The sequence below is a fragment of the Sphaeramia orbicularis genome, chromosome 8 (genome assembly GCF_902148855.1).
Source record: "Sphaeramia orbicularis chromosome 8, fSphaOr1.1, whole genome shotgun sequence".
Taxonomy (NCBI): Eukaryota; Metazoa; Chordata; class Actinopteri; order Kurtiformes; family Apogonidae; genus Sphaeramia; species Sphaeramia orbicularis.
In genome coordinates this window covers 14,081,544-14,100,523 of record NC_043964.1, presented here as the reverse complement: position 1 = coordinate 14,100,523, position 18,980 = coordinate 14,081,544, and the positions used below count along the sequence as shown (strand labels likewise).

At 35.2% G+C, this 18,980-nt stretch overlaps 1 protein-coding gene across 2 annotated transcripts in view; it reads right to left on the bottom strand.

Moving 5' to 3' along the window:
• Positions 1-3,857: 3,857 nt before the first annotated feature.
• The window catches only part of kank2 (KN motif and ankyrin repeat domains 2), a 32,069-nt gene continuing 16,946 nt past the window's right edge, over positions 3,858-18,980 (bottom strand). For both annotated transcript variants that reach the window (XM_030140673.1, XM_030140674.1), the window contains exons 5-13: positions 17,757-17,969; positions 17,548-17,656; positions 14,843-15,439; positions 13,361-13,448; positions 13,003-13,222; positions 10,344-10,486; positions 6,872-7,072; positions 6,673-6,771; positions 3,858-5,343 (exon numbers count right to left, since the gene is read on the bottom strand). In XM_030140673.1, the coding sequence (XP_029996533.1) occupies positions 5,287-5,343; positions 6,673-6,771; positions 6,872-7,072; positions 10,344-10,486; positions 13,003-13,222; positions 13,361-13,448; positions 14,843-15,439; positions 17,548-17,656; positions 17,757-17,969 (1,727 nt within the window). In that variant the 3' untranslated portion in view covers positions 3,858-5,286. The remainder of the gene's footprint in view (positions 5,344-6,672; positions 6,772-6,871; positions 7,073-10,343; positions 10,487-13,002; positions 13,223-13,360; positions 13,449-14,842; positions 15,440-17,547; positions 17,657-17,756; positions 17,970-18,980) is intronic.

Below are 18,980 nucleotides of genomic sequence, written 5' to 3'. Positions count from 1 at the left end.
AGTTGGTTAATTCATAAATTCTGTCCAGTCCTGTTCTACCTCAGGGATGTGACTGAGATGTCTTTTTCTGGAGACCACCGGGAGCTCTGTGAATGATGTTCTTTGACTTGCAGCCAGTACTGCTGTGTGGAAAGCTGGAGAGGGTGGGAGTGGATGGAGATGTAGCTGCACAGACCATCGACTGCCTGGCCTGGTCGTCACATTGGGGAGTCACAGCTGGGCCTGGAGGCCCTGTACACTATGCAGATGCAGGGCTGGTCAGCTCCATTTCTGCTGATGACTCCCATCCCCTAGCCAGTGAGTTCCAGCCCCTACCATCTGAACGGAGGTTCAAAGTCCTAAAAATCTAGGACCACATGCTGCAGGAGCAGCTTTGTTCCTGCTGCTATTTCTCTTTTAAATATACCTCGATGCACTTCACTTTATTTTAATTCTTGGGTTCTGGCTTATTTTAACGTGGTCTTAACTTGTTTTTTTATTTATTTATTGTCCCTTGTGTTATATCATTATATCATGATGCTTTTATTATGCTTTTTACAGATTTATATTGGCATTTTTAGTGATATCTGATGACTTTTATTTATTTTAGTCTGTTTTTTATCTATTTATTTCTAGGCTATTTTAACCATGAAATGTTGAACCAAATGTGGGAAATTGTGGTGCTTTGTTTTTATGTTGTCAATGACCCCTGCAAGAGTAGCTGGTGTGGTATGCAGCAGCTAATGGGGATCAAAACTAATCAATCAATCAATCAATCAATCAATCAATCAATCAATCTATCTATCTATCTATCTATCTATCTATCTATCTATCTATCTATCTATCTATCTATCTATCTATCTATCTATCTATCTATCTATCTATCTATCTATCTATCTATCTATCTATCTATCTATCTATCTATCTATCTATCTATCTATCTATCTATCTATCTATCTATCTGTCGTGAGTACTTGTCCATGTCTTTTGTCTGTGCTGTTTTTAATCTATCCCCTGTATGTGTCCTGGGGTTTTAATGTTTTTTTGTGTGTGTATAACATTTAAGATACCCTCTCCAGACTGCAGAACAAATCTACCTACAGGTATTAATAAAGTCATCTTGAACCTTGAACCTAACCAACAGGTAGTTGGTTAGTGTGTGTCATTGTGTAATTGTGTCTGAGGCTGTAGTCTGCAGCACAGGGGCCTCTCAGGGTACAGTGCTCTCTCTATTCCTCCTCCCCCTCTATGCATCAGACTTCACCAACAACACCAGCAGCTGTCATCTCCACAGGTTCTCAAATGACTCAGCTATTGTTGATTGCATGTCTGAGGGTCAGACTGTACAACAACAGTGTAGCCCTTTTGTGTTTGCCTCCCACCTGTACTGGCTGACATATTGTAATTCTACTTCTTATGTAAATATGTATAGCCTATAGAGTTGCATTACTCATTATTATTACCCCAAAGGGGAGGCAAGGGGTATTGTTTTTGGTTCAGTTTGTTTGTTAACATTCTGGCAGCAAAACTATTGGTTGAGTTCATACCAAATTGGGTGTAGAGATTGTCAGTAAATAGATAGATATTACATTTTGGGAACAGTAGGTCAAAGTTTCAATTTTTTTAATGAATTTTTAAAATCTTTTTTCTTCTCCCATTTACTTGTAATGGGCGAAATTCCAAATGTCTATAAAAACATCAATTTTGTTTTAATTTACTTCAAACTTGGCACAAATATAAAGACAACTGATACGCTGACATCGCCACATGCATAGACATGATGACATCAGCTGGATCGGTGCAAAAATGCAAGGGGCGGGGTTTGTTGTGTCTGGCACCACTTATTTTATTATTGTTTGCATTGTTTCTTTTTTAAATCTTTATGCATGCACATTTTTTCCTCTAGTTCAGTGCTTCTCAACTGGTCTGGTTTCAGGACCCACTATCACCCCTTAATGAAAAGTCGTGACCCAAACTGATAACAGTTAAATTTGTCAAATGTATTTAATAAGTGGTTCCAAGCACAACAAACCCCACCCCTTGCATGTATTGTAGTTTATTTTGGCATCGATCCAGCCGATGTCATTGTGTCTATGCATGTGCTGATGTCAGCATATCAATTGCCTTTATATATGTGCCAAGTTTGAAGTAAATTGAAACAATATTGATGTTTTTATAGACATGTGAAATTCCACACATTATAAGTAAATGGGAGAAAAAAATAAATAAAAAATTCATAAAATTCATGTTAACTTTGACCTACTTTTCCCAAAATGTAATCACATCTATTCTGGGTCACTGGCAATCTATAAACCAAATTCGGTATGAATTCAACTTATAGTTTTGCTGCTAAAGTGTTAACAAACAAACCAACAAAGAAACAAACCAAACCAAAAACAATACTCCTTGTCTCCCCTTTAGGGGCCAGGGTAATAATATAGTGTGGTTTGAATCTGCGATGTTACAGAATATTACAGTATGACAACATAGAACACAAGTTTCATGATAAACCAAACTGACTGGCAGGTGGTGATGCTAAAGAGGGAAATATTCCCTTTAACACTAAATTAGGTACATTTTAACCAAAACCAAAAATGTGCACTCAGTTAAAATTGAAAGTGCATTCAGTCACTTATTGAGAAATCTAACACACTAAGGTTTTGATTCTCAATGTAGGTAAAACCATATCTGATGTAGTCGTTGTCATATCTGAGTTTAGCCATGATATTAACCCTTTCATGCATACTGGTCACTACAGTGGAAACCTATTCTACAGCCGTTCTATTGTATATTCATGGATTTTATTGTTTTAGTTCCGTATCAGCCAACACAGTGGACGCCTATGCATCATCCCATACACTGACATTCATACCATTACTGTAACTTTGCTGTTCTTGATAAACCTGATCTGCAGTAACAGGTCTGAGTGTAAATCAATCGCTTGTTACTGTTAATCGACTGTAATTAACAATTTTTCTTAAACAAAAAGTTTTTTTTGTTTTTTTTTTTTGCATAATATCTTCATAAAGTGAATAATAACTAATATTAGAGTATGTTAAAATGTGACAAAACACCAGATTAGCAGCATTAAAAAAATTCATTTCATACTTTTCACAAAGTGCATCAGTAAATACATGTTTCTTTGCTTCAAAAATGAAATGCATGATGTCCAGCTGAGTGAATGTTTTTGCAACTGCATGAAAAATAGGTTCATAAAACATTTTTCAATTGCATTGTTTTTTTCATGCCAAAAGCGGAATAAAAACACTCAGCAAAAATATCTTGATAAGGGTCAAAAAATGGTATTCAAAATCTCTCTGAAGGGACATTTTAGAGACAATTTGACCCACATTTTTACTTTTAAATTCATTTTTGCATTAGTTGGTCCATAAGGGATTATCCCAAACAAGGAGCTACTTTATATTGAAATAAATGTTGGAATGGCAATCAATTAAATTTAGCTCTCTGATGGGACATTACTGCATTTTGACCCATTAAGGTTCTCATAATTCATGCATGAAAGGGTTAATAGAAACATTTGGGTTTTCTTTTATGCTGTGAAATGCTTAATTAGCATTACAGCACATTACCGCCACCTACTGTTGGGGAATATGAATGAGCGCTGCTTTGCTCCATAAAAAAATAAAGCATGGGATTAGTTTCTTAACATTATTTTTTGCCCAGACAAAGGCTCACAACCCACTGAAAATGAGTCACTGCTCTAGTGGATGTTTCCAAACATGCACAAGAAAAAAGGCCATTTCAGGTCAACTTGAGCTGATTTTACTTCAAAGAGATCTAAACTCAGTCCAAACTTGTAAATGTGGTTATATATTTCAGAGCAACACATGTGATAATGAATAAATACAACCAAAAACGACGTGTTTGACATTTATTAATTGTTTTTCCAAAATGCACAAATTAGAACAAGAGAAACACAATCTATAATTTTACATAAACCTTCATAAAACCTCATAAACTAAAGTTGCTGTGCGATTACATAATGTAGGTGTGGCTTAGAAATTCTAAATGTATAAAAAGATAGATATTTAAATAAAAAATGGAAAGTTTATAAAAATTCAATCGCTTACAAGTGAATAAGAAAACCGTGAAAAGAACTTTTAAAAAGTAATAGAAAATTTGACATCAATAGCCTTTGCACTTTTAATCAAAAATTTAGATCTTAAACATAATAACCACCAGTTTATATTGTCATATATTATTTTGATATTAATATCTTACATGGTACGTCCTTTTAAGACCCCACTCAGACACTTTCTGGTTCCCTGACATTTCTTACCAGCATCAGCAAAGTGAACAAGTTTCACCACTGCTTTCAGTCTTGTTAAATCTTAAACACACTGATTATCACAAACACAGATACACTCTAATCTTTCAGTAAAACCATCAAAAATACCTTCATGTATAAAAACGTAAAGACCATAGTACCGTACTGACACTGATGGTGATGCTGTTGGTGCATACAGTGTCACAGAACTGAGGGGTTTAATAAATCTTTGGGGTTATCACATAAAATAAACTTTGTCCTCTAGTTTAAAAAAGTCTGATTAACAAAATTATCCACTGCATGGAAATAAAAACTGTGATCTGTGGAGGTCCTGAATTAAGTCAGAATAAAAATCAATATCAAAAATACTCTACAGTAAATAAATCTTGTGTATAAATGTCCATAGACTGTTGACATGGTTTTTTCTGTTTCATACTTTTATAGCACCAATGAGCTAGTTGATGCAAGGACACTTATCTATGCGAGGGGCAGATTTTGTTTTTCCAAATGACTGTGATGGTCAAACACATACATTATAATGCTACCATGTAACACACATAGAACATATTAGGATGAAAACATTTTTGTGCTATAAAGCAACTAGTTTGAGATCATTATGGATTAAAACAAGTTTAAAGTGAAAGTGAAATGTAATTTAGTGAGCAACTTTGTAAGTGCTCCTAAAAACAGTGCTAAAAACTGGATTATTGCAGGACTTGAGTAATGTTTGTACAGCGACTTAGATAGGGTGTTTTTTTAGGCTATACCACATTACAAATTGATATTTTCATCCATTACAGTGATTAAAAACAGACAACTGTGTACAAAAAGCAACAGATAAAGTTAGTTCAAGCCTTCATGTACTGTATTTATCTGAACTTACAATGTGCATAAATTATGCTGTGTGAAAACTAACACACATTAAAAGTATTTGTTCTGAATTACACAGATGAAAAACACCACACTGAAACATGGGCAGTTGTTGTGGATTGGCTGTGGAGCTGCAGAGGCAGTGTACGTTACTTTAAGTCACCGGTAGGAGGAGAGGAACCCAGGAGAGGAGACTTAGGTGAGACCTAAAAAATGAAAAAAAAATTAGAAATGGCATTCATGTCAAGTTACATCCACAGGGTTAGAAAACTCCAGGTTTTCTTTGTGTATCAAATGCTTTTAAGTATTTTCAGTCCGCTCCATGTACCTTTTTCTGTTAGAGACACCCTATGTTTCTCACAAACGTTTTCTGATGTTATTACTGAGACAACTACAGGGAGATAAATAAATGTTCTTGTCTTTGAATGATTCTTCCAGGATGATGGCTTTAACCTCCTGAGACCCAGGAGAATACAAATTTCTGAATTTTGAATGAAAAATGTGTCTAGACTGAAAACAGCATGACAATGACAAATTTTTTTCCAGATATATTTTTAAAAAAAATTTCTCCGAATGTGCTTTGCAACAACTTTTTTTTTTTTTTTTTTTTTTTTAAAGATAAAGATAAAGTTGTGGAACTTTTGTCCACAAATATGGACAAAAAACATAGCTGGGTCTTAGGAGGTTAAAGGAGACAGATGCACTATTTGTACTTGAAAATATTTTTAAAATTACCTAAAACTATCATCAGAGTGCTTAAAGAGTTCTGAAGTTCTGCCAAAGATGCCAATGTTTCGTAATATAAAGATATGGACTGAAAATATTCACACAGATGGTCTGAGGGATTTATGTGACCACTAGATGGAGTAGTGAGTCAGTTTTATTAAATGTTTTGAACTGCCAAAAAAGTAGCATTGGGCATTTATGAGTTAAGATGGTGAAAAAAGAGCCTTTCTTAGTTTGAAGGAGGCCATGACGTCAAAATGTAAAAATAAATCTCTCATACAGTGTTTTGTTTTGAGCAGGTACATTATGTTTACCTCCACCAGGAGGTATTGTGATCACTTTGCTTTGTGTGTTTTGTTGTTTGTTTGTTTGTTTGTTAGCAAGATAACTCAAAAAGTTATGGATGGATTTTCATGAAATTTTCAGGAAATGTTGATACTGGCACAAGGAACAACTGATTAAATTTTGGTTGTGATCGGGGGAGGGGGCAGATCTGTCTTGGCAGAGGTCTGTGTTCTCTGAGTGCTTTTCTTGTTTATTATGTTCTATGTCTGCTGTGCATGGTCTTCTGCTGTAATGTTTTTAGTTTTATTGTGAAGCTCTTTGTAACGATAAACTTCTCCTCACTTTACTAATCTCAAGGACGCTCAGTTCAGACAGACATTTAAAGGATTTACATTATGTGAAGCCAAACATATATAAATGACAAACATATTCCCATAGTTGTATATATAATACAATAGTTTGTGTAAAGGTTTCCTGCTTTGTGTATGTGTTCTAACATCAGCATGTGTGCTTTAAGGACTCACTGGGGAAGGAGGCTTTGCAAAGTTGAGGTGAGCATAGAGAAGCACAGCGATGTCATTCTGACTGGCCTCCAAAGCAATGGACAGTGCACTGCTGCCGTCCTGTAAAAACACACAGAGATGATGATGATGGTAATAACATGATCTGTTTGGGCAAGATTCATTAAAGAGAACGGAACGAAGAACGAAAACAAACACTTGCATTATCAGTGAGAGTGGCGTCACAGCCCGGAACAGACAGAAGCTGCCGCACAATGTCAACGTGACCGTGTTCGCAGGCGCACATGAGCGCCGTGGAGCCGTCGTCATCACGGATGTTGACCTGTGCACCGCAGGAGAGCAGCGCCCGCACCATGTCTCCTCGACCATGACTGACGGCGAGCATCAGCGCAGTCTGACCAGCCTGCGGACACATGATTCAGAATGTTTAATTCATGCTTCTCATCTAGAACCATATTTAGATGCTCGTTTAGATTCTTTTACTGTGAATCTTTGCTGTGTCAAAAAGCACTGTAACTTCACTGTAAGCACAAATTTAAGGTGGTTGTACTTTACTTACGTGTTATACAATTTTATACAAATTCTTCTCTTTGTTTTAGTGTAAAAAACATCAAATTCCACGCAAAAAAATATGAATAACCTGAAATGTCAATCCAATTTTAGTAATATTTTGCCTGTAACTAATTCTTTTACAACGAATCTTTGCTATGACAAAAAGCACTGTAACTTTACTGTAAGCACAAATTTAAGGTGGTTGTACTTTACTTGAATATTATACAACTTTCTACAAATTTGTCTCTTTATTTTAATATAAAAAATCATAAAATTCCACGGGAAAAAAAATCTGAATAACCTGAAATGTCAGTGCAATTTTACTAATATTCTGCCTGTTACTAAATGTTTTGTGTATTCGTAGATCCACTGTGATCTGTAAGTTGTAATGCACATGTGTAAATGATAAACTGAGTCATAATATTCTTAAAAAATTCATTTTTTTCATGATTGTTTTAAAGGATAGTTTGTAAGTGCAAATATTTTCACAATGTAATTTTACTTTTTTCCACTCAAAAACATTGAGAAAAGTTTGGAGTTGATTTTATTTATATAGTATGACCTTATTATTTTACTGGTCTGATCCACTTTGGATCATACTGGGGGATGTGGCCACTGAACTAAAATGAGTTTGAACTCTTCTTTACTCAGAGAGTTTGTCAATATAAGAACAACTGCAGGTCATTTCACAAGAGGTGCAGCATGAGGCGACTGCATTAATCCAATCAGAAAAAGGCCATTCAGCCAGATTGTACTCTCTGTTAAAGCTGCACTACAACAGAAATCCATCCCAACTACTATTAGAGAACTGCAGTTTATTTAATGCACAATTAAATAAATGGTTCGATAATAATCACTTTACTTGTTTTCAGCTTCTTTGTGCTAAATGTCTCTTCTTGTTTCCTGTCACGATCTTACAGTCTGTCCTCATACATCTTACTGTGGTATTGTGTTTTACTACCCCGCCTTCGAAAGGGGGGCAAGGGGTATTGTTTTTGGTTCTGTATGTTTATTTGTGTCTTTGCATGGTTGTTAACACTCTAGCAGCAAAACTATTTGTTGAATTCATACCAAATTTGGTTTATTGATTGCCAATGACCCAGAATAGACCTCATGACATTTTGGGAACAGTAGGTCAAAGTTCAAATTTTCTATGAATTTTTCAAATCTTTTTTTTCCCCCATTTACTTATAATGGGTAAAATTTCAAATGTCTGTAGCAGCAAAACTATAGAGTGAATTTATCCAAAATTTGGTTTATAGATTGCCAGTGACCCAGAATACATGTGATTACATTTTGGAAAAAGTAGGTCAAAGTTCATATTTTTAATGAATTTTTTTTACATCTTTTTTTCCCCCTCCCATTTACTTGTAATGGGTGCGATTTCACATGCATATAAAAACACCAATTTTGTTTCAAGTTACTTCAAACTTGGCACATATATAGAGGCAATTGATATACTGACATCACCACAGGCATAGACATGATGACATCAGCTGGACTGATGCCAAAATAAGCTACAATACGTGTGAGAGGCGGGTTTTATTGTGCCTGGCACCACTTGTTTACTTAATCATATCAGAAACATTTGCATATATTGTGAATATTTTCTGTATTGCATGTTTTCAGTTGTGTACAAAAATGCCGAAAAATATGTATTAGCAAATGAAGGCACATTTCTACTAATATTATTGGCTTACATTTTATTGTCCTGAATATTGTTCTGTATTATGTGTCTCTGTTGCATGCTTTCAGCAGTACATGATAATATTAAATATGAGGATCTTGAATAAAGTTGCTAATATTGACATTGTTCTATGGTTTGTTTTTTTTTTTTTTATCATGGTGTATTATTGTAACTTTGCAATTTTAATCTAATATTTCTGTTTTAGGGTAATCCTGTGACATCTGTCTAACCTATTTGCTAATTCTGGTGCATTTACAGATATGCTTAATAATGTGCACTGCCTTTTTCAAATATACCACTAAATTGAACACTTCTTAAACTCATAATCTCATAAAAACCCTCCTGCATGCACTGAAAAATAATCACAAAGCTGAACATTGGCTTGTTTAGAGAGCTCATGAAAATTACAGGTTCTTTTTTTTTTTTTTTTTAGAAATTGGTTCTCACAGTGCAGTGATCCTACAAACTTACTTTAGATACTTTAGAATATAATCAATAGGCGTAGAATGAACCACACACTAGTATATAAAGTAGTTAAAATTAGCTCAACAGGAGTAAAATGCAAAATCAACACTCATGCAACAGCGCAATTAATCCTCAAACACGATATCACTAAAACATCATACGTCACATCAACATCAATGGCTACTTTTAAAGGGTCTAAACCACAGGTGTCAAGCATGTGGCCCGGGGGCCAAATCCAGCCCGCCAAAGAGTCCAATCCGGCCCTTGGGATGAATGTGTGAAATGCAAAAATTACACTAAGATATTAACAGTCCTTTTAGTTCAGGTTCCACATTCAGACCAATTCAATCTCAAGTGGGTCAAACTAGTAAAATACTATCATAATAATCTATAAATATTCACAACTCCAAATTTTTCTGTTTGTAAATGTAAATATTTTCATGTATTTACACTAAAGCAAAGTATAATTTCATAAAAAATGTGAATAACCTGAACAAATATGAACAACCTAAAATGTTTTAAGAGAAGTAAGTATAATTTTAACAATATTCTGCCTGATATTAAATGTTTTGTGTATTTGTAGATCCACTGTGATCTGTACGTTATAATGAACATGTGTAAATGATAAACTGAAGCAGAATATTGTTACAATTACACTTATTTTTTCAGTTTGTTCATGTAGTTCAAATCTTTTGAAAGGACAGTTTGTAGCTGTAAACCTTTTCAAAATGTAATTTTACTTTTTTTGCTCGAAAACAGAAAAGTTTGGAGTTGACATTATTTATATATTATTATGTTATCATTTTACTTGTTCGGCCCACTTCAGATTAAATTTAGCTGAATGTGGCCCCTGAACTAAAATGAGTTTGACACCCTTGGTCTAAACACTTCCATTGTTCTTCATTTATTGTGTATTTCAGCTCAGTTAACGTATAGGTGCAGTAAAACATGTGAGCAGCAGAGGGCGGACCTGGCTGGCCTTAGCGTTGACGTCCCCTGTGCGCAGCAGCTGCAGGACTGTTTGAAGGTCGCTGTCAGAGTGGAACGCAGCCAGAGCTGTCAGCATGATGGCCGTGTAGCCCGCCTTGTTCTGCTTGTCAGCATTGCACAGGCCTGTTGGTATATAGGGCAATCAGAGTGGCAGGTGAAACAACAGCAACAAAAACAATGACAGTGATGGATCGTACGCAAACACAGAGCACATAACACAGAATTTAAAACATCACAAATGAAAAACTTTTTGCTAAAACCATCAGAAAACGTCTTTACTTTGAATCAGAGCTGGGTGATAAACATATTTTATGACTCTTAATCTATGTTGCATTTAATGGCTGTTATTTCTAGAGGAATTACGATTAGCACTTAAAAGAAAAATAACATATCTGACTGGAAAGTGATGAGTGGTCCCCTTGAGGGTTTTACTATTTTATATGATGTTTTTGTATTCGTATTAATGTGTATGGTACATTTTACTGCTGTACACCATAGAGACTGAGCTCATTGTAACTACTATATATATATATATATGTATGTATATATATATATATATATATATATATATATATATATATATATACACACACACACACACATATATGGGTCATTTAAGATAATGACATGCATGAGAATCTCCAGTAAGTCTACTTTTCATGAACTCAGACCTGTTTCCAGCATGTATTTTCCAGCTTAACCCATAAGGACCCAGTGTGACTTTTGTGGCAGTTAACAAATAAATTTTTCCCTTTATTTAACATTTCTTACATGATTTATCACCATTTATTATAACATTATCCTCTGAATTTTGCATTTTTTCACGTAAAAATAATCTATTTGGCCGGATATTGTATATATTAAAATATTACAGATGATTTATAAGGTAAAAAATAATATTGTTCCAAATACCATTCAAAAGTTCTTTAAATTAAGAGAGCATAATTATAATTTAAGAGGTTTTTATATTTTTGAAAGTATGAAAGTAAGGACAAATGTGAAATCCAGATGTATTTCAGTTATGAGTGTGAAATTATGGAATGGACTTGATGAATTTAAGTTGTTCACTTCTCTGATAAAGTTTAAAAAATGTCTTAAGCATAAGATCATTCAGAAATATTAAGTGGAGATGGTAGATGTGTTTTTGTTTTGTTATTGATTCTTTTGTTATGACAATGCTCGATGACGTACACATTTAAATTAATGTAAGCGGTGTGTCAGGTGAGAAGGACAGGCAAAAAATAAGCTTCTGCTTCTGGCCTATTCCTTTTTTTGGTTTTTGTGTTTATTGTGGTTGTACTGTGTGTGGTGATTACTGTACAAACCAAAAATAAAACATTCATTCAATCATTCATTCATTCATATTTTCCTATGTTTAATTGACTGATCACGAAAATGTTCATAAAAGCTCTGAGGTAAATCAAAGCTTATTATATCACTACAGAAAAAAACGGAAGAAAAGGTGACTTTTTCAGTAAAATTTAGCATTAACTAGACATAAAGCAAGTGTGTCCATCCACTGTCATTGATCCAACCCCATGGGTTTTACTGGTGAATCAATGTTGTAGAACACAGGTGTCACACACGCGGCCTGGGGGCCAAAACTGGCCCGCCAAAGGGTCCAGTCCAGCCCGCGGGATGAATTTGCAAAGTGCAAGTAAGGGCATCAAACTCAAAAATAACATCATAATAACCTATAAATAATGACAACACCATTTTTTTCTCTTTGATTTAGTGCAAAAAACATTAAATTATGAAAATGTTTACATTAACAAACTATCCTTTAACAATTACCTGTGAATAACTTGAACAAAATGAAGAAATGAAGTAAATTAAGTGGAATTTTAACAGTTTTCTGCCTGTTACTTAATGTTTTGTGCCTATGTATAAATGATAAGTTGAGGCATAATATTGATACAATTGTACTTATATTTCTTAACAAATTCCATTTTTTTCAGGTTATTCACATCCTTTTTGTTTGGATAGTTTGTAAATGTAAATATTGGCATAACTGAATGTTATTTTTTGCACTAAAACAGTTTGGAGTTGTCATTATTTATTGGCTACCATGCTATTATTTTACTGGTCCGGCCCACTTCAGATTAAATTGGGCCGAATGTGGCCCCCGGAAGAAAGTGAGTTTGACACCCCTGTTGTAGAAGAGGACAGTGTTTCCATGCTTACTACGGAGCCTCTGGACGTCCAAATAGGTCATATCTGATGACCATGAAAAGATGAAAAACTGTATTTTACACCAATTATTTACATGTAATGATAGGATTAATAGATCAACAGTTCAGATCAGTAGATGCTTTTGGTCAGTGGTGGATGTTTGGGTCTTTAAGGATTAAAGTCATCCTTCAGTTTATAACAAATACTCAACACATTTGTAGATGCTGGGGTTTCATTGCACAAGAAGAGAATGAAAATTGCATTGTGAAGCGCAACAAAAGTATAAATTTGCCTAAAATGGAAACACTAAAGTACAAATACAGTAATTTGCACTTGAGTAAAAATAACTCATGTTCCATCACTTTTGACAGTACGTGACTCTGAACATAATCACAATAATTAATAATAATCAAACCGTCATTGCTCACATCACCCAGCTATGCTCTTGACACAAACAAAACAGTCACCTGTATCCAGCAGTAGTTTCACCACAGGGAAGTTGGAGTGTGAGACGGTGTAGTGAAGCGCAGTGTTCCCGTTTCCATCTGCCATGTTGATCACAAACTCCAGCAGCTGAGGGGAGACTGAGGCGAACGTGTCCATATAAGCCTTGACAACCGCCGTGTCTGCTGCTTTGTGACAGGACACACGCAGCCACTCCTGCAGGACGCTGGTGTAGGCCGACCTCTGGATCAGACACAATGAGGACGCTTAATAGACAACTCGATAGACTCCTGAGGGAATTCAGGCGCATAAAACTCACAGACATACATACTGACTGTGATTAGAGTGGATTATCGTGGTAAAGTAAAACGAGTTACGTACAGCTCCTTGTTGGCTGAAGGCGTTTGGTTCCCCGAGGGCTTTCTGCAGGGCGTAAAGAGCCGACATCAGGCTGTCACTCACTTCCAGTCTGAAGCAATAAAGAACACAAGTGTCAGTCACTGATGCATGTGGGTTTCCAATCCAACCCAACTTTATTTGTAAAGCATTTTAAACCAACCACAGTGGACCAAAGTACTGTACAGAAAAGTAAATAAAAACCAAAATAACAGAGTAAAATAAAAGAATGGATTAACCCTCCAGTATCCACGTGCGCCTTTGAGGTACACTTTGCACTTTGTGTTAAAAAACTTCATATTATTTTTCACAATTTAAATAAGGTTAGAATTCAAAAGTTGTCCATTTTTGCTTGATCTTTAAAATTCTGGCCACCAACTAAAATTTGCACATTGTAAACAAAAGAAAATTACAAGACTAGCATCTGTCTCCCATGTGTGCCTGAAACACGCTATTTCTTCCATTTGATATGTACAGTATGATTAGGGCTGACCTTGATTTACAAAAATAAAATCAAATTAGAGCAGAAAAATAAATCAATGTATAATATTCAATAGTTTGATTTATAGGTGTGCATTTTACGCACACTTGGTGACAGATGCTAGTATTTTTGAACATTTGACCTAGCGCCAAAAATAATCATGTAAATTAACCAGTGTTGCTGTTAATCATTGACATATGCCAGGCTGCAAAAATCAAGTAATATGTGACCCACTTTTTTATGTAGTATATGGAAAAAAAAAATTTAGTTGTGTTTTTTCCATCTAAAATAATGGTTTGTTTACATTACAAACATGGCATTTAAAGGGTTAAAAAATGTGACAGTTATTGAGTATTTGGTATTATTATTTAAGGCTCAAGTTGATGAAAAAGAAAAAAAAGTATAAAAGAATTAAAAACAAACTGTATGAAAATTTTTTTGACATTATTTCACAAGTGTGCCAAAAAGGCACACTTGGTGCTTAGTAAGGGCCTTGCTGGACGGGATACTGGAGGGTTAAAAGTAAATACATACATAAAAATACAGACCGATAGATAAAACCTGAATGAAAGAATAAAATACAAGAATAGATTGAAAACATAAAAAGCTGGACAATTAAAAACAAAAAAAAATAAGAACAATAAACCAATACCAAATAAAACAACTGAGTAAAAATAATAATTTGGTGGTTTAACCTCCTAAGACCCAGGAAATGTCAGCAAAATACAAGCTTTTTTTGTTTTTTATTAAATAAGTGCCTATATTGGAAACATCATGATGCAACAGTTTTTTCAGATACAGTTTTTAAAATTTTTATGGAATGTCCTTTATGGTGGACAGTTTTCTTTTCTTTTTTTTTTTTTTTGTATAAAGTTGTGAAACTCTTGTCTACAAATGTGGACAGAAAACCCACAGCCGGGTCTTTGGAGGTTAACCACCTCGGCTAAATCACATCTGTTAACCTGTCTCTTCACTGTTACACTTACCTGACTTGGTTTGCTGATGCGGTGGCGGTGTCACTCACACTGCTACTCTCAGCTGCTGGCTTTGATTCTGATTGGCTAGACATGACAGCCGTTTCTGACTGGACAGTGTATTGCTGGTTGGTAGTCTCACTGGTTTCAGAGATGCATGGTACAGAAGAGGCAACTGAGGACTTTACAGAGCTTTGTTCAGAGGTGGATTCAGTGTTTGATGATGTGGAGGTTATCTCTTGGGTCACTGTGTGCTTTTCGGAGAATTGGCTGACAGTCTCTTTGACGGAGCTGCCAGTCTGGGTGGGTTCAGATGCCGGGGGTTGTTGCGAGTCACATGTTTCAGCTGCCGGTGACTGGGTGACTTTGTCTGGCAATTTTGCATCTGCACTTGCAAACTGGCTGAGACTCTGCTGGTCTGGAATGATGGCTGGTAGTTTTGTGGCGGTTTGCTGAGGTACGCTGTTGTTTTGTATTATGTTCTGGGTTATTTGCTGGTGTTGGATTGTAGATTCCGGTAATTTTTCTCTGGCTTCGTGATATTCACTGGAATCACTTCCCTCATCTGAGGTCTCGCTGCTGCTGTCTTCTGATGATGTGGATTCATAGCTGAAACACAAGCACAACTGTTTCTGTTAAACAACTCCAGATCCATGAAATTTGCACTATTCATCACTGAACACTAGCAGAAACTATGCATGCCTCTCTGCTTGATAACCCTACTGTTGGAAAGTACTGGCTCATATACCCAGTTACAGTGCCTGTCAAATATTTGGAAACATCTTATCTTTTAATTTTTTATTTTTTTAACTTAGTTCTTATTCAGTTTTGCTCATACAACTAAACAAGGCATTTTACATACATAAACATATCTAATCAAACATCCCAATATGGCATACATGAAAAAATATGGATATCTGCAGTAATTAGTCACAAATGAAACATGAATGACACTATAAAGAGACCAAAAAAAACAAAAACAAAGAAAAAACATACACGTAGAAGACCACTTCTGAATGCTTATTACATTAAAAGGTTAATCATCTCTTTATGAATAGCTCTCCCTGAATTCTAAGTGCATAAGTAATTTGCTCCATCTGATAGACTTTGTTAACTTTCTCAATCCAAATAGCATATGTGGGAGGTTGATAGCGATGCATGTAATGGCTGCCGTTAGTAAAATTCACAAAAGGTATTTTCAGTTATTTCCCACTAAACTTTCTGGGATTACACCTAAAATAGCAAACTTTAATTCTTTAGAAAATGTTTGGTTGAAAACTGTGTTCACAGTGACAAATATATCATCCAAGAAAGGTTTGTCTTTTAATTTTTGATAGACACATGCATGTTCTTATTGCGTACAGTATATATAGTATACAACAATTTGGGTAATCTGATGGTATGAACATTTATTTTGACCAAACCAATGTAAAAATGTACATTGGTACAAAATGCTTAATATTCATCAACCTGTTGTCTCAAGCGGTAACAGTATATTTGAAGCTCTGTTATGTTCCAATCCACGTGTACTTGTTCACAACAGATTTAGAGACGCAGGTTAAATACCCTATAGACCATTACAGTATCGGTGCATGAAAAACAGTTTGATGGTTTAGCATTGTTCAGTATATAAAGCATAGTTCAACTCCATCCTCACATGTAAAAACACAATGATCCAAAACACATAGCTCTCTAAGGGTTATTTAGAAAGAAAATAGACATCTGGAGGGTTATCTATCATGGCATGACGTGCCTAGTTAACTCAAATCCTATTGAAATGTTCTGGGATGAACTGATTGTAAAGTCAGAGCGAAATATCCAACTAATCAAGATGTTTGGCAAAGTATTTCAACTGAATATTTGGAGACACTACATGTCCAGATGGCAGAGTGTAAAACTGTTACAGCTGCTAAGGGAGGATTTTTCATGAGACTAAAGTTTGTTTGTTTATTTATTAAGGTTTTGTGCCAATACATGAGCATATATATATTCATTTGGTCAAAATAAATCTTCATACTATTATATGAACTAGTGTAAATGAGCGTTTCCAAACTTTGACAGGAAACTTGTCTGTGAAGATATTTTTATTTGACTCCAAAAACTGAATGGACAAACAAACTGACCAATAATATGTGGCAGAGTAACTCCCAACACCTTAATAACACAAAGCATAGTCTATAATAATGATGGCATGAGGTTTCCACGACTGATAAATTACTAAACCGTCTGTCACCTATGATATATCACAATGTAACTGAAGAAGAAAAATACCCCTAAAAAGGAAAAAACCTTCAAAACATTGGCTTGTTTGCCTTCCAGATTAGCCAAAAGCAACAATCCTGGCTGAAACTTACTTAACAGATTTAAGGATTGTCGAGCGCTTTGATCGACAAAAACCCCAAAACAATGTTATCTTTGAACAAGTGTACAAGATGAACAAACACAGAAGAAAAGCTGTGAAATAATTCTTAGTTTGTTATATTTCTCATACATTAGACACTTCACAGCAGCTGGAACTACTTTGCACTTGTCAAAATAGTTATCTCATGATTAAATGCTTTTTGGCACGTTAACACATCTTATCAGGGCACTTTATTTTGCATCAGTATAAACAGATGCTTTGGAATCACTAATTATTTCAGTCATCTTTGACAAATGTAAGTTGGGTAAGTACAGTTTATACAACTCACTAATGGGCTGCCATGGCCAACACCTACCCTCCATTGACTCCGATGAACTGTAGGTTTTTCTTGGTGGTCGGAGATCCTTGTTTGCCCTCTGCTTTCCGCTTCATAATTGACCGTAGGGAGGATGGTGGAGATGAGCCTTGAAAACATACAAGTGATCATCAAAACAACAGTAACATGCAATGCAATTGTAAGAGAATAATGGTTATTCGACATTTTTAGAGGTTCGGTGTATTTACCTGACTTTGAAACCCCGTCTTGTGACTGGACGGCCTCTACAGTTGTCTGTAGGTGTGTCTCTCCTCCTTTTAGATGTAATGAACCAGGCTGATTTGCAAGAGTGCCAACGGCAATGATAGGAACAGCCACCGGTACTGAAGTGGACAACTCACTTTTTAGGACATCTCGTACCTGCTTTGAGCTGACTGCGATCGGCAACTCAACCGGACAATCTGGAAGACACCAAGAAGGCGTCAACAATTGAAGCCAGTCTTATACCATGAAACGACAGTAAATGAAAGCAGTGTTGTCTTATACATTGAATTATTAGTATATTCATAGAAACTAAAGCAATCAAATACAATACCCTTAGATTAAATTCTGAATTTATAGATGAAGTTGGCAAGCTCTAAAATCTCCATTTCCCCCTTTCCTGTACATAAGCATGAAGGCTGTATATTCTAGTTTATAATAACAATTATAATGTTGTGTAAATTCTACTGTAGTACTTTAGTTTTTCCCATTTACAGAATAATGGCTGCACATATACAGTGCAAACACAGAATGGACATCTAGTGCAGGGATGTCAAACATGCGGCCCAGGGGCCAAATCTGGCCCACCAAAGGGTCCAGTTCGGCCCTCTGGATGAATGTGTGAAATGCAAAAATTACACTGAAGATATTAACAATCCTTTTAGTTCAGGTTCCACATTCAGACCAATTCAATCTCAAGTGGGTCAAACCAGTAAATACTTTCATAATAATCTATAAATACTCACAACTCCAAATTTTTTTCTTTTGGTAAATGTAAATATTTTCATGTTTTTACACTAAAACAAAGTATAATTTCACAAAAAATGTGAATAACCTGAAGAAATATGAACAACCTGAAATGTTTTGAGAAAAGTAAGTACAATATTACAAATATTCCACCTGTTATTAAATGTTTTGTGTATTTGTAGATCCACTGTGATCTGTAAGTTATAATGTACATGTGTAAATGATAAACTGAAGCATAATATTGTTAAAATTACCCTTATTGTTTCAGTTTGTTCATGTTATTCACATTGTTTGACAGGATAGTTTGTAGATGTAAACATTTTCATTGTTTAATTTTACTTTTTTTATTCTAAAACAGAGAAAATTTTGGAGTTGACATTATTTTTATATTATTATGTTATTATTTTACTGGTTCGGCCCACTTCAGATCAAATTTAGCTGAATGTGGCCCCTGAACTAAAATG